The 14040-nt window shown below is 39.1% G+C and overlaps 1 protein-coding gene across 6 annotated transcripts in view; it reads right to left on the reverse strand.

Moving 5' to 3' along the window:
* The window catches only part of CNST (consortin, connexin sorting protein), a 107856-nt gene that overhangs the window by 41700 nt on the left and 52116 nt on the right, over positions 1 to 14040 (reverse strand). For all 6 annotated transcript variants that reach the window (XM_073801265.1, XM_019920472.3, XM_073801256.1 and 3 more), the window contains one exon: positions 6189 to 6394. In XM_073801265.1, coding sequence (XP_073657366.1) covers positions 6189 to 6365 — 177 coding nt within the window. In that variant the 5' untranslated portion in view covers positions 6366 to 6394. The remainder of the gene's footprint in view (positions 1 to 6188; positions 6395 to 14040) is intronic.

Consider the following 14040-nt stretch of genomic DNA (forward strand, 5'->3'; position numbering starts at 1 on the left):
AAGTGTATATCTAAAGTAATCGTAGTCATTATATCAAATGGCCTTTAGCATATATTCATCCATATAATATCATGTTAAAAATAATAAAATTGTCTGGGCTTCCCTGGTGGCGCAGTGGTTGAGAGTCCACCTGCCGATGCAGGGGACACGGGTTCGTGCCCCGGTCTGGGAAGATCCCACATGCCGCGGAGCAGCTGCGCCCGTGAGCCATGGCCGCTGGGCCTGCGCGTCCGGAGCCTGTGCTCCGCAACGGGAGAGGCCACAACAGTGAGAGGCCCGCGTACAGCAAAAAATAAAATAATAATAATATAATTGTCCCCTAATTAACTCTTCCCATCCATACTTCCTTATTTCTGTTAGTGGTACTACCATTCCTTTCAACTGGATATCCTAGCCTTATGCCTGAATTATAAATTTCTTCTTTTAGCTCTTTTTTTTTTTTTTTTTTTGGTGGTACACGGGCCTCTCACTGCTGTGGCCTCTCCCGTTGCGGAGCACAGGCTCCGGACGCGCAGGCCCAGCGGCCATGGCTCACGGGCGCAGCTGCTCCGCGGCATGTGGGATCTTCCCAGACCCGGGCACGAACCCGTGTCCCCTGCATCGGCAGGCGGACTCTCAACCACTGCGCCACCAGCGAAGCCCTAGCTCTTATTTTTATCAAGATTACACATGTATATGGTTTAAAGAGTCAAATAGTTTTATGAGGTGTGTTAAAAAAGGCCCTATCCTTCTTGCCCTATTCTCCTTTCTTCAGGAGCAAGCACATACTTAGATTTCTCTTATCTGTTTAAAAATATATTTTTTGCTGTATCTCTAAACATTATGCTTATATTTGCTATTTCTTGATTTTTTCAGTTTTAGAAAATGAGGATTGGGTCTTTTGCTCCTCCCCATCCAAACCCTACAAACATACACGACACACACTTTCTCTCACATATTCACCTATCCCATGTTATTATATTGTAGTAACAGGTAGATAAACATTTAATGTTTACCTTATTATGAGTTAAGCCAAGTAGTAAACTCATTATTTTTCCTTTCCTGAAAACTTTTTGTTTTCCCTGGAGTTTCTTTTTTTCCCTTTTTTGTAAAAAAAAAGTTTTCCATGCACTTATCACTTATACAACTCTAAATAGTCCACCAGGAGTCTAAATCTTCCCTCAATACATTCAGATACCACAAATATTCAGAAATAGGAAAATGATATAAAAGTTCCTCCCCAGACCCTTCTGATCTGCTCAAATAGAAGTGGTTACTCTCTCCTTTTTGGTACAAAGCTGTCATCTTAGAATCTCCCTTCACCTAGAGATTCCCTTCACCTCTCTCCTGGTAGCATCCCCAGTTTCCTATATCTCAATCTTCCTGTTCCTTGGTTTACTCCCTTGTTTTGATGGAGTACATCATCTAGCGGCTTCCTGAGAAAGGATGGAAAGGAAGTACCATAGACCCTGATGTAGGAACATTCTTGGTATATCTGACAAACTGCTAGGAGGCCAGTGTACCTGGAAAGGAGTGAACAAGAAGGAGAGTTTTAGGAATTAAGGCCTAAGAGGTAACAGGGCCAAATCATGTAGGATCTCGTAGGCCATGGTAAGGATTTCGGCTTTTACTCTGAATGCGAAGAGAAGTCAGTGGATGGCTTTGAGCAGAGAAGTAACATGATCTGATGTAACATTTTATCTGAATCACAATGACTGCTGTGTAGAGAGAAAAAAACCTAAATGGAAGTAAAGGTAAAGCAAGGAGGTTTCTACAATTAGTTTACTGCAAGAATCCAAGTGAGATTTGATACTATCTTGCACTGAGATGGTGTCAATGCAGGAGGTAAGAAGAGGTCAGAATCTGGATATATTTTGAAATAGAGTGGCAGGACTTGCTGACTGAATTTGGACGTGGGGAAAAGTGAAGGATGACTTCAAAGTATTTGGTCTCAGCAACTGGAGGGATGGAGTTGCCATTTAACAAAAGGGGGAAGACTAGGAAAGCAAAAGATTTTGGAGAAAAAAATCAAAGTTTGATTTTGGGCATCTTAAGTTTGAAATGCCCATGAGATGCCTCAGGAAGCTGGATGTTTAAGTCTGTAGTTCAGAATTGAATCCTGAAGCACTTCAATGTTTAAGAATTAGTAAAACTTGGAGGACTCAACAAATGAGCCAGAGAAGGAATGTCCAGTGAGGTAAGATATAAAAGCCAAAAGTGAGGGGTCCTAAAAGGCAAAAAAAGAAAATGCTGTAAAATAGAGTATGTGGTCAACTTGTCAGAGATTCTGATACTTCCAGTAAGATGAAAACTGAGGACTGACCACTAGATTCGTATGGGCACGCAACATGGAGGTCACACCTGGCCTTTACAATGCAACTTTGATGGAGTAGTTGGCAAAAAGGCCATATTGGAGTGAGTTCAAAAGAGAACTGAGGGGCTTCCCTGGTGGCACAGTGGTTGAGAGTCCGCCTGCCGATGCAGGGGACGCGGGTTCATGCCCCGGTCCGGGAGGATCCCACATGCCGCAGAGCATCTAGGCCCGTGAGCCATGGCCGCTGAGCCTGCGCGTCCGGAGCCTGTGCTCCGCAACCGGAGAGGCCGCAACAGTGAGAGGCCCGCGTATCACAAAAAAAAAAAAAAAAAAAAAAAAAAAGAGAACTGAGTATGGAATGTTACCTAGGTAGAATTCTTGGCCAATATATTTTAACCTGAATCAAATCATGAAGAAATAATCAGGCAGATCCTAATTATGGGACATTTTACAAGAATTCTTGAGTCTTCAGAAGTGTCAATGTTATAAAAGTATAAACAAACAAGCAAATAAACAAAACAAAACAAAAGGCAGGGAATTGTTCTGGATTACCAAAGACTAAAGAATCTTCCCACTGTGTGCTCCTCACTGGATCCTGGATCTGGGGAAAACTATTTATAAAGAATATTTGTGGAATAACTTGAGGGAAACAAATACAGGCTGTATGTTAAATAATATTAAACCAATGTCTCATTTCTTGGGGTTGATAATGGCATTGTAGGTTATGTAGGAGAGTATCATTGTTCTTGGGGAATTTATGCACAAGTATTGATATTTAAGGGTGAAGTGATATAATGCCTGAAAATTACTTTAAAATGTGTCAGTGGAAAATACGTGCGTGGAGAGGGGCTGGGGGGTAGGAGGAAAACGAAAATCTGGCAAAATGTCAACAACTGTCAATCCAAGTGAAAGGCACAGTATGAAAGTGGGAATTACTAAATAATGAAAAGAAGAAAAACTCACTCCACTTCTCCCTGATTTGTGTCTCCCTTGGGAGGTGACAGGATATTTTGTATTCTTGGGCTGAGGAAGGCAGCCATCAGCTGACTCCTGTTGCCCTGATGTCTCAGCTTACTGCAGGCTTCAGCATCTCTTTCCAACAAGCAATGTTTGAAGTAGTGGCAGAGAAATATAGTTATAATGCTTAATATTTATTTAGCTTTTATGTTAAGTGTACCAAGTACTATGTTAAGTACTTTTACTGCATTATTTCACTGAGTCCTCTACAACTTTACAGGAAAAGAAACTAAAAGCTACTTTGCTTGTTAGTGGTACAGCCAAAGCTCATACTTTAAAACCATCACTATAGGGACTTCCCTGGTGGTCCAGTGGGTAGGGCTCTGCATTCCCAATGCAGTGGGCCCCGGTTCGATCCCTGGTTGGGGAACTAGATCCCGCATGCATGCCGCCACGAAGATCCCGCATGCCACAACTAAGACCCAGCGCAGCCTAAGTAAATATATTTTTTTAAATTAAATAAATTTTTTAAAAGTGGCATTAAAAAAAAAAACCTCACTATACTTTCTAAGCTCCTTTGCCAGGAGAGGACAGATTGCTGAGATATATAAGAAGCATAACATACGGGACCCAGCAAACTGACATGTTTCTGGGGGATGAAGGTAGAATTTTACTTTGAGACATAAGAAAAATAATCTTCATCTGATCAAGACTGTTATCGTCTTCCTGCCTAAAAATGTGATTTTCTACTAGATCTGCTTCAGCTGTAGGATCACCTGCCTGTAGAAAAGAGAATTCTTCCTACCTTTAATGTAATAGCCCAGTGACATAAACTGCTTGAAAAGATTTGACTACACTTGCTATTTCCATTTACTCCAAATGTCCTTTTCCCCAACTTTTTATCGAAATTCTACAGAAGAGTTCAAAGAACAGTAAAATCAACAGCCATATACCTTTTATTTAGATTCGTCAATTATTGACATTTCGCCAAATTTGCTTTCTCTGTCTTTCCCTCCCTTACATGTATTTTCCCACTGAAATATCTTAAGCTGCAGGCATTCTATCACTTCACTCCTAAGTACTACTTGCACATGTATCTCCCAAGAATAAAGATACTCTCCTACATGATCTTCAATTCCATTATCAATCTCAAGAAACCTGACACTGATGCAACAGTATTATTTAATATACAGTCCATATTCAAATTTCTCCCAAGTTGTCCCCAAAACAGATTCATTGAATGGAACTAACAAATTGTAGCCCTAGAATTATAAGGAACTTGCTTTGTGAGGGAGTCTCAGCCTCCCTACTTGTAAAGATGGTGATAATAATTACCTCTCTAGATTGTTTGGAGAATGAAATAACAGTTAATGCAAATACCCTTTACAAACTCAATCCACTGTACAAATTCAAGGAAGGCTGAAAGATTAGAAAGCTGCCTTAATATTGGTGGTTCTCAACTACAGTTCTCAACTATGGTAAACATATACCATATATGTCAGTAACACATTAGAGGTCAAAAAGTAGTACACATTTTCTCAAAGGCATTCTTCAAGTCCACCGAGGAGGTAACATAAAGTTGTAAGAATATATGTTTTCCTGCCTTAGGACAAAAGCTGTTTTACTTCTTAAAAATTATTCACTGCTCACTGCAAAAGTTAAATGAAACAGGAGGAGTGAAATAAAAAGTGAAGCTTTTTCCACACCCATATACAAATTATTTTCATTTTAAAAGAAAATAAAACACAGCTCATAAATATCTTAATCTTTTTGGAATTATCTCTTGTGTATCTTCCTCATCACTGTCCTATAGATCTCCCAGTCTCCAGGCTCTCCATCTTCTAGCTTACCCTCCCAATCATCAAAAGAGTTATTTTTCTAAAATTCAAATTATGGCACCTGCATAATTAAAAGCTCTCAGCCTCGGGCTTCCCTGGTGGCACAGTGGTTAAGAATCTGCCTGCCAATGCAGGGAACACGGGTTCGAACCCTGGTCCAGGAAGATCCCACATGCTGCGGAGCAACTAAGCATGTGCGCCACAACTACCGAGCCCACATGACACAACTACTGAAGCCCGTGTGCCTAGAGCCCATGCTCCCCAACAAAGAGAAGCCACCTCAATGAGAAGCCCATGCACCGCAATGAAGAGTAGCCCCGGCTCACCACAACTAGAGAAAGCCCGCACACAGCAACGAAGACCCAACGCAGCCAAAAATAAATAAATAAAATAAATTAAAAAAAAAAAGGCTCTCAGCCTCTAAAAGTAAGCCCTTAATGGCACAAGCTACCCAGTCTTAATTCCTGTCTCTTTTACATCTTAATCTTCAACAACATCCCTGTCTTTGCAGGGACTGTTCTCTCTTTCTGTACCAGCTCACTTTGTTCATCTAGTGAGAGCCTAAACATCCCGCAAAACCCAGCTCAAGAATCACCTTTTTTTCCCCTAATGTCCAAAGGACAAAGTTAATCATGCATTTTGTGCTTCTGCTGAACCTTAAACACATATCTACTCTAATGCTTTGTACAGACTTCTACAACTAGTTATCTACAAACTGTTTCTCCTATTCCACAGTGCCTCTCTTAAGGACATGCTCTGTTACATAATCTGTTTCCCTAGCGTCTAGCTTAGTTTTTGGTACCTTGTTGGTACTTTAATTAAGCACTCACTACATTCACTCTTATTTGTACACAGCTTACTCACTAAGCAAAAGAAGTTAGTAACAGTATGAACTATAGATTGATGATCCAAGCCAATGTGTGGCCACGAGTCAGTGATATGCCAAATTTCCTACCAGCCACTGATCCAGGGTCACCTCCTCTTGGACTCACGAATGACAGGTGGGGTAGAATCAATTACAGAGAATAGGATTTTAGATTATTACAAATATTGGTCCCAGAATTTCAGTGAGGCTGAAAGTGAAGTGTTTAACATGATACCTGATGAAGGCAAAGGGGAAGTGCTCTTGAATCCAACTGCTCAACTTCACCCCGTATAAGTGAGAACAGAGATTGCAGAACCAGCTTCGGGGCTTCTAGTTGATCATTAGCATTTACTTCTGCAGATTCTTCATCACTAACAGCATGTATGGCTGCATGTAATATATTTTCTTGCATAAAGGGTGTGGTATCTCCTGAAGAAAGTCCTTTGAGAGGTAAATAAAATGCCTATGTTAGGATAAATTTCCATCATGGTAAACACCTTAAAACAATTATGCCTGTTAATCATAAAATTTTCAAATAAAGCTAATCACATAAAACAAACCCCAAACCCACAGAAACCACAAGTTATTCTCCTCAATAAATTAAGATTGTGCTGACATCTGATTGTTTCTATTAGCGATTAGTTAATAGAAGCAATTCTATTAGATCTATATAACTTTTTTATTTATATTATAAATTAAGAATATAATTTATATTCTTAATTAAGAATTATAATTAAGAATATAAAAAAAGATCTAAAGAAAAGTAGGTTAAAATCTGACCAAAAACTTGATTCTCCCAAAGGGAAAACGAATTAACTATAATCTGAAGTCATGTCTTACGCAAAATTAAAGAACTACATGGGAAGGTAAATGTGTTTATCATATGAAAGGCTAAAGAAGTTAAGCCTTCCTCTCTAAACTCTTGGTCTGATAACTTTAGAACTACTTCTGGATCCCAGCAGAGCAGAAGGAATTCAGATGTCCAGAGCTAATGGCCACAGAAGCTTTTTTCCTAATAAAAAGAAGTAACACAAACTTGGGGGAAAAAAATCAGTGAATAAATCCTTGGCCCACAGCTCCTGAAATGACACACCAAAGTTTTAAACTTTAAATGTTACACATTATAACTTCACCCTTCACTGAAATCTCAGCATCAGTTCTAATTTTCATATTGAAATTGAATAGACTGTCTGCATCTGTACGTACCTTTAGCTAGTCCGGCTTGGAAAGGATCTTTCTCAGTAATTTAGCGTGTGCATACCATGACTGAAGTTGCCTCCTGCCAGCCCTCTAGAGCAGGGGTCCCTAACCCGTGAGCTGCAGACCTATAGCAGTCCGCGGCCTGTTAGGAACCGGGCCGCACAGCAGGAGGTGAGTGATGGGCAAGCAAGCGAAGCTTCATCTGCCACTCCCCATCGCTCCCCATCGCTCGTGTTACTGCCTGAAACACCACCCCCCCCCAACCCTGGAAAAACTGTCTTCCACGAAACCGGTCCCTGGTGCCAAAAAGGTTGGGGAGTTTGCCCAGAACCCTGTCTTCTACTGCCTTCTAAATAAATCCACTGCTCTAGCCAAGCTGGCCAATTCTGTATCTCCCTAGTATTAATACTCTGCACCTTTCTGAGCAATTACAAATCCTAACAGTTAAAAAATTTTCCTCCCTGGACGTCCCTGGCTGTCCAGTGGTTGAGACTCTGCACTTCCAATGCAAGGGGCTCAGCTTCGATCCCTGGTTAGGGAACTAAGATCCCACATGCCGCACAGTGTGGCCAAGAAAATTAAAAAAGAAAAAAATTTCCTCCCATCTGTCTAGTTAAGTTCTACCCTAAAAAAATTCATATATTTCTCTATAACATGAGCCTGAAGTAAACTTACTTTCCTCTAAATCCTATATATGGTCTATGGAAAGTCCGCTAGGGCTTTGCATTATAGTGTATTATAGTGACTGGTGAAGGATCGTATTACAGTGACTGGTGAAGGGTCGTATCTTTATTAGATCATAACTCCTACAGCACAGGGATTAATTTACTTACTATAGTATTGCAGTTATATCCAGTAGCGTATTCAGCATTAAAATTCCAAGTGTTGTGCTTTCTACAGATAATCACCTACAGTGATTCCTTATATTTTAGAAAATTCTCTTCTATAAATTTTATGTCGTTTGGACTCTGGAAGTACGAGGCCTAGAGATGGCCTGCCATTTTATTTTGCAGGAACAGTATTTGTGAAAACATGGATGATTCTTCTGCCTTCTAATTTTCTAACCACAATGGTAGTAGTGCCAATGTAGGAACATAAGCTTTGTATAGAGAACTACAAAGAGACTAAGAGAAATACTGTTTTCTTCCCTTTTTCTCCAGCCACACTACTGTGCCTAAGTTATTTAATTTCATATAGACTGTGATAAGGCTAACCTCTCAAATTCTATACTTCTTTTCATTAAATTCTTCCCACATAATTATCAAATATTACTCCATATTTCCTCTTTGAAAAATTGAATTTTATAATGCTCATTTTCTGTAGAGGGAATTTAAATAAAACCCTTGAAGGATATGGCCAAAGAAGGGCAGGATTTTCCAAAGTAAGGATAAAGGACAGAATTTATGACTCCATTATCTAAAGGAAGTCTAAAAAGGGTCCTGTTAAATAATGGAAATGAAAACACGCCATATGATTACCTCAGTTATTTAGACAGTATAGATGCATAATGGTCACGGTTCCTGCTAGATCCATTTTCTAAGTTATTTTATTTACTTATTAAAATTTTTTTCTTCCAGTTTTATTGAGATGTACTTGACATACAGCACTGTATAACTTTCAGGTGTACAGCCTAACAATTTGACTTACATAAAACACGAAATGAATCCCACAATAAGTTTATTTCATATAGATAAAACATTAAAGAAATAGAAAAAAATGTTCTTGTGATGAGAACCCTTAGGATTTACTCTCTTAACAACTTTCACATATAACATAACACATAACATTACATACATAACACATAACATAACTTCACACATAACATTAATTATATTTATCATGTTATACACTACATCCCTAGTAATTGCTTATCCTGTAATTGGAAGTTTGTACCTTTTGACCACCTTCACCCAATTCCCCTTCCCACCACCCCACAACTCTGGTAACCACAAATCTGATCTTTCTCTATGAGTTTGTTTGTTTATGAAGTATAATTGACCTGCAATACTGTTAGTTCCTGGTATACAACCTAGTGATTCAATATTTCTATATATTTCAAAGTGATCACCATGATACGTCTCATTGTCATCTGTCATCATTACAAAGATATCACGTAGTTATTGACTATATTCCCCACACTGTACATTTCATACCTGTGACTCATTTATTTTGTAACTGAAAATTTGTACCTCTTAATCTCCCTCACCTATTTCTCTCCTCCTCCCATCCCATTCCCCTCTGTCAACCACCTGTTTGTTCTCTCTATGACTGTTTCTCTTTAGTTATGTTTGTTCACTTATTTAGTTTTTTAGATGCCACATGTAACTGAAATCATACAGCATTTGTCTTTCTCTGACTTATTTCACTAAGCATAACACTCTCCAGGTCCATCCATGTTATCACAAATGGCAAGACGCCAATCTTCTTCATGGCTCAGTAATATTCCACTGTATATGCATATATCTGTGTGCGTGTGTGTGTGTGTGTGTATAGAACACATCATCTTTATCCATTCATCTACTGATGGGCACTTAGCTTGCTTCCATATCGTGGCTATTATAAATAATGCTGCAATAGACACAGGGGTGCATGTATCATTTTGGATTACTGTTTACCTTTCCTTCAGATAAATACCCAGGAGTGGAACTGCTGGATCATATGGTAGTTCTACTTTTGCTTTTTTGAGGACTCTCCATACTATTTTCACATAGTGACTGCTCCTATTTACATTCCCACCAACAGAGCAGAAGGGTTCCCTTTTCTCCATGTCCTCACCAACACCTGCTATTTGTTGTCTTTTTGATACAAGCCATTCAAACGGGTATGAAGTGATATCTCGCTGTGGTCTTCATTTGCATTTCCCTGACGATTAGTGATGTTCAGCATCTTTTCTTTCTTTCTTTTTTAAAAAAGCAGAATAGTACTGTATACTCCTCATTTGTGTATCAGAAAAAAGAATGCAAGGAGATCATACCCTAAGATCTGAGCTAGTGCTCGGTGCCAGAACTTTAAAATATTTCTGGAAAGATACCCAAGAAATTCCCCTATAGAGAAGGGAACTGAGGAATCAAGATTCTGGTCAGGGAGGAGGACTTACATTTCAGTTGTTTGTTTTTTTTGAATTTTATTTATTTTTTTATACAGCAGGTTATTATCCATTTTATACATATTAGTGTATACACGTCAATCCCAATCTCCCAGTTCATCCCAACACCACCACCCCACCACTACTTTCCTCCCTTGGTGTCCATACATTTGTTCTCTACATCTGTGTCTCTATTTCTGCCCTGCAAACCGGTTCATCTGTACCATTTTTCTAGGTTCCACATATATGCATTAATATACTTGTTTTTCTCCTTCTGACTTACTTCACTCTGTATGACAGTCTCTAGATACATCCACGTCTCTACAAATGACCCAATTTCACTCCATTTGATGGTTGAGTAATATTCCATTGTGTGTATATATATATATATATATATATATAAAACATCTTCTTTACCCATTCATCTGTAGATGGGCATTTAGCTTGCTTCCATGATCTGGCTACTGTAAATAGTGCTGCAATGAACATTCAGGTGCATGTGTTTTTTGTTTTTTATTTTTTGCAGTACGCGGGCCTCACTGTTGTGGCCTCTCCTGTTGCGGAGCACAGGCTCCGGACGCGCAGGCTCAGCGGCCATGGCTCATGGGCCTAGCCGCTCCGCGGCATGTGGGATCTTCCCGGACCGGGGCACGAACCTGTGTCTCCTGCATTGGCAGGTGGACTCTCAACCACTGTACCACCAGGGAAGCCCACATGTGTCTTTTGGAATTATGGTTTCCTCTGGGTATATGCCCAGTAGTAGGACTGCTGGGTCATATGGTAGTTCTATTTTTAGTTTTTTAAGGAACCTCCATACTGTTCTCCATAGTGGCTGTATCAATTTACATTCTCACTAACAGTGCAAGAGGGTCCCCTTTTCTCCACACCCTCTCCAGCATTTGCTGTTTGTAGATTTTCTGATGATGCCCATTCTAACTGGTGTGAGGTGATGATACCTCATTGTAATTTTTTTTTAAATGCTTGGCTTTTTTTGTTTGTTTGTTTTTGTTTATTTATTTTTGGCTGTGTTGGGTCTTCATTTCTGTGCGAGGGCTTTCTCTAGTTGTGGCAAGCTGGGGGGGGGGGCCACTCTTCATCGCGGTGCGCGGGCCTCTCACTATCACGGCCTCTCTTGTTGCGGAGCACAGGCTCCAGACGTGCAGGCTCAGTAGTTGTGGCTCACGGGCCCAGCCGCTCTGCGGCATGTGGGATCTTCCCAGACCAGGGCTCGAATGCGCGTGTCCCCTGCATTAGCAGGCAGATTCTCAACCACTGCGCCACCAGGGAAGCCCCTCATTGTAGTTTTGATTTGCATTTCTCTAATAATTAGTGATGTTGAGCAGCTTTTCATGTGCTTCTTGGCCATCTGTATGTCTAATTTGGAGAAATGTCTATTTAGGTCTTCTGCCCATTTTTAGATTGGTTTGTTTCTTTTTTTAATATTGAGCTGTATGAGCTGTTTATATATTTTGGAGATTAACCCTTTGTCTGTTGATTCGCTTGCAAATATTTTCTCCCATAGTGAGGGCTGTCTTTTCATCTTGTTTGTAGATTGCTTTGTAAAAGGTTTTAAGTTTCATTAGGTCCCATTTGTTTATTTTTGTTTTTATTTCCATTACTCTAGGAGGTGGATCAAAACAGATCTTGCTGTGACTTATGTCAAACAGTGTTCTTGTTTTCCTCCAAGAGTTTTATAGTGTCCAGTCTTACATTTAGGTCTCGAATCCATTTTGAGTTTATTTTTGTGTATGGTGTTAGGGAGTGTTCTAATTTCATTCTTTTATATGTAGCTGTCCAGTTTTCCCAGCAACACTTATTGAAGAAACTGTCTTTTCTCCATTGTATAACCTTGCATCCTTTGTCATAGATTAGGTGACCACAGGTGCGTGGGTTTATCTCTGGGCTTTCTATCCTGTTCCATTGATCTATATATTTCTGTTTCTATGCCAGTACCATATTGTCTCGATGACTGTAGCATTGTAGTATAGTTTGAAGTCAGGGAGTCTGATTCCTCCAGCTCTGTTTTCTTCCCTGAAGACTGCATTGGCTATTCGGGGTCTTTTGTGTCTCCATACAATTTTCAGATTTTTTGTTCTAGTTCTGTAAAAAATGCCACTGGAAATTTGATAGGGATTGCATTGAATCTGTAGATTACTTTGTGTCGTATAGTCATTCTTGCAATATTGTTTCTTCCAATCCAAGAACGTGGTATATCTCTCCATCTGTTTGTATCATCTTTAATTTCTTTCATCAGTGTATTTTAGTTTTCTGCATACAGGTCTTTTGTCTCCCTAGGTAGGTTTATTCCTAGGTACTTTATTCTTTTTGTTGCAATGGTAAATGGGAGTGTTTCCTTAATTTCTCTTTCAGATTTTTCATCATTAGTGTATAGGTATGCAAGATATTTCTCTGCATTAATTTTGTATCCTGCAACTTTACCAAATTCATTGATTAGCTCTAGTAGTTTTCTGGTGGCATCTTTAGGACTCTCTATGTATAGTATCATGTCATCTGCAAACAGTGACAGTTTTACTTCTTCTTTTCCAATTTGTATTCCTTTTATTTCTTTTTCTTCTCTGATTGCTGTGGCTAGGACTTCCAAAACTATGTTGAATAATAGTGGTGAGAGAGGACATCCTTTTTTGTTCCTGATCTTAGAGGAAATGCTTTCAGTTTTTCACCACTGAGAATGATGTTGGCTGTGGGGTTGTCGTATATGGCCTTTATTACGTTGAGGTAGGATCCCTCCATGCCCACTTTCTGAAGAGTTTTTATTATAAATGGGTGTTGAATTTTGTCAAAAGCTTTTTCTGCATCTATTGAGATGACCAAATAGTTTTTATTATTCAATTTGTTAATATTGTGTATCACATTGATTGATTTGCATATATTGAAGAATCCTTGCATCCCTGGGAGAAATCTCACTTGATCATGGTGTATGATCCTTTTAATGTGCTGTTGGATTCTGATTGCTAGTATTTTGTTGAGAATTTTTGCATCTATATTCATCAGTGATATTGGTCTGTAATTTTCTTTTTCTGTAGTATCTTTGTCTGGTTTTGCTATAAGGGTGATGGTGGCCTCATTGAATGAGTTTCACAGTGCTCCTTCCTCTGCAATTTTCTGGAAGAGTTTGGGAAGTATGGGTGTTAGCTCTTCTCTAAATGTTTGACAGAATTCACCTGTGAAGTCATCTGGTCCTGGACTTTTGTTTTTTGGAAGATTTTTAATCACAGTTTCAATTTCATTACTTGTATTGGTCTGTTCATATTTTCTATTTCTTCCAGGCTCAGCCTTGGAAGGTTATATCTTTCTAAGAATTTGTCCATTTCTTCCAGGTTGTCCATTTTATTGGCATAGAGTTGCTTGTAGTAGTCTCTTAGAATGCTTTGTATTCCTGCGGTGTCTGTTGTAACTTCTTTTTCATTTCTAATTTTATTGATTTGAGTCCTGTCCCTCTTCTTCTTCATGAGTCTGGCTAATGGTTTATCAATTTTGTTTACTTTCTCAAAGAACCGGCTTTTAGTTTTATTGATCTTTGCTATTGTTTTCTTTGTTTCTATTTTATTTATTTCTGCTCTGATCTTTATGATTTCTTTCCTTCTACTAACTTTGGGTTTTGTTTGTTCTTCTTTCTCTAGTTCCTTTAGGTTTAAGGTTAGATTGTTCGAGAGTTTTCTTGTTACTTGAGGTAGGCTTGTATTGCTATAAACTTCCCTCTTAGAACTGTTTTGGCTTCATCCCACAGGTTTTGCATCATTGTGTTTTCGTTGTCATTTGTCTCTAGGTATTTTTTGATTTA

The sequence above is a fragment of the Tursiops truncatus genome, chromosome 1 (assembly GCF_011762595.2).
Source record: "Tursiops truncatus isolate mTurTru1 chromosome 1, mTurTru1.mat.Y, whole genome shotgun sequence".
In the NCBI taxonomy this organism is placed as follows: Eukaryota; Metazoa; Chordata; class Mammalia; order Artiodactyla; family Delphinidae; genus Tursiops; species Tursiops truncatus.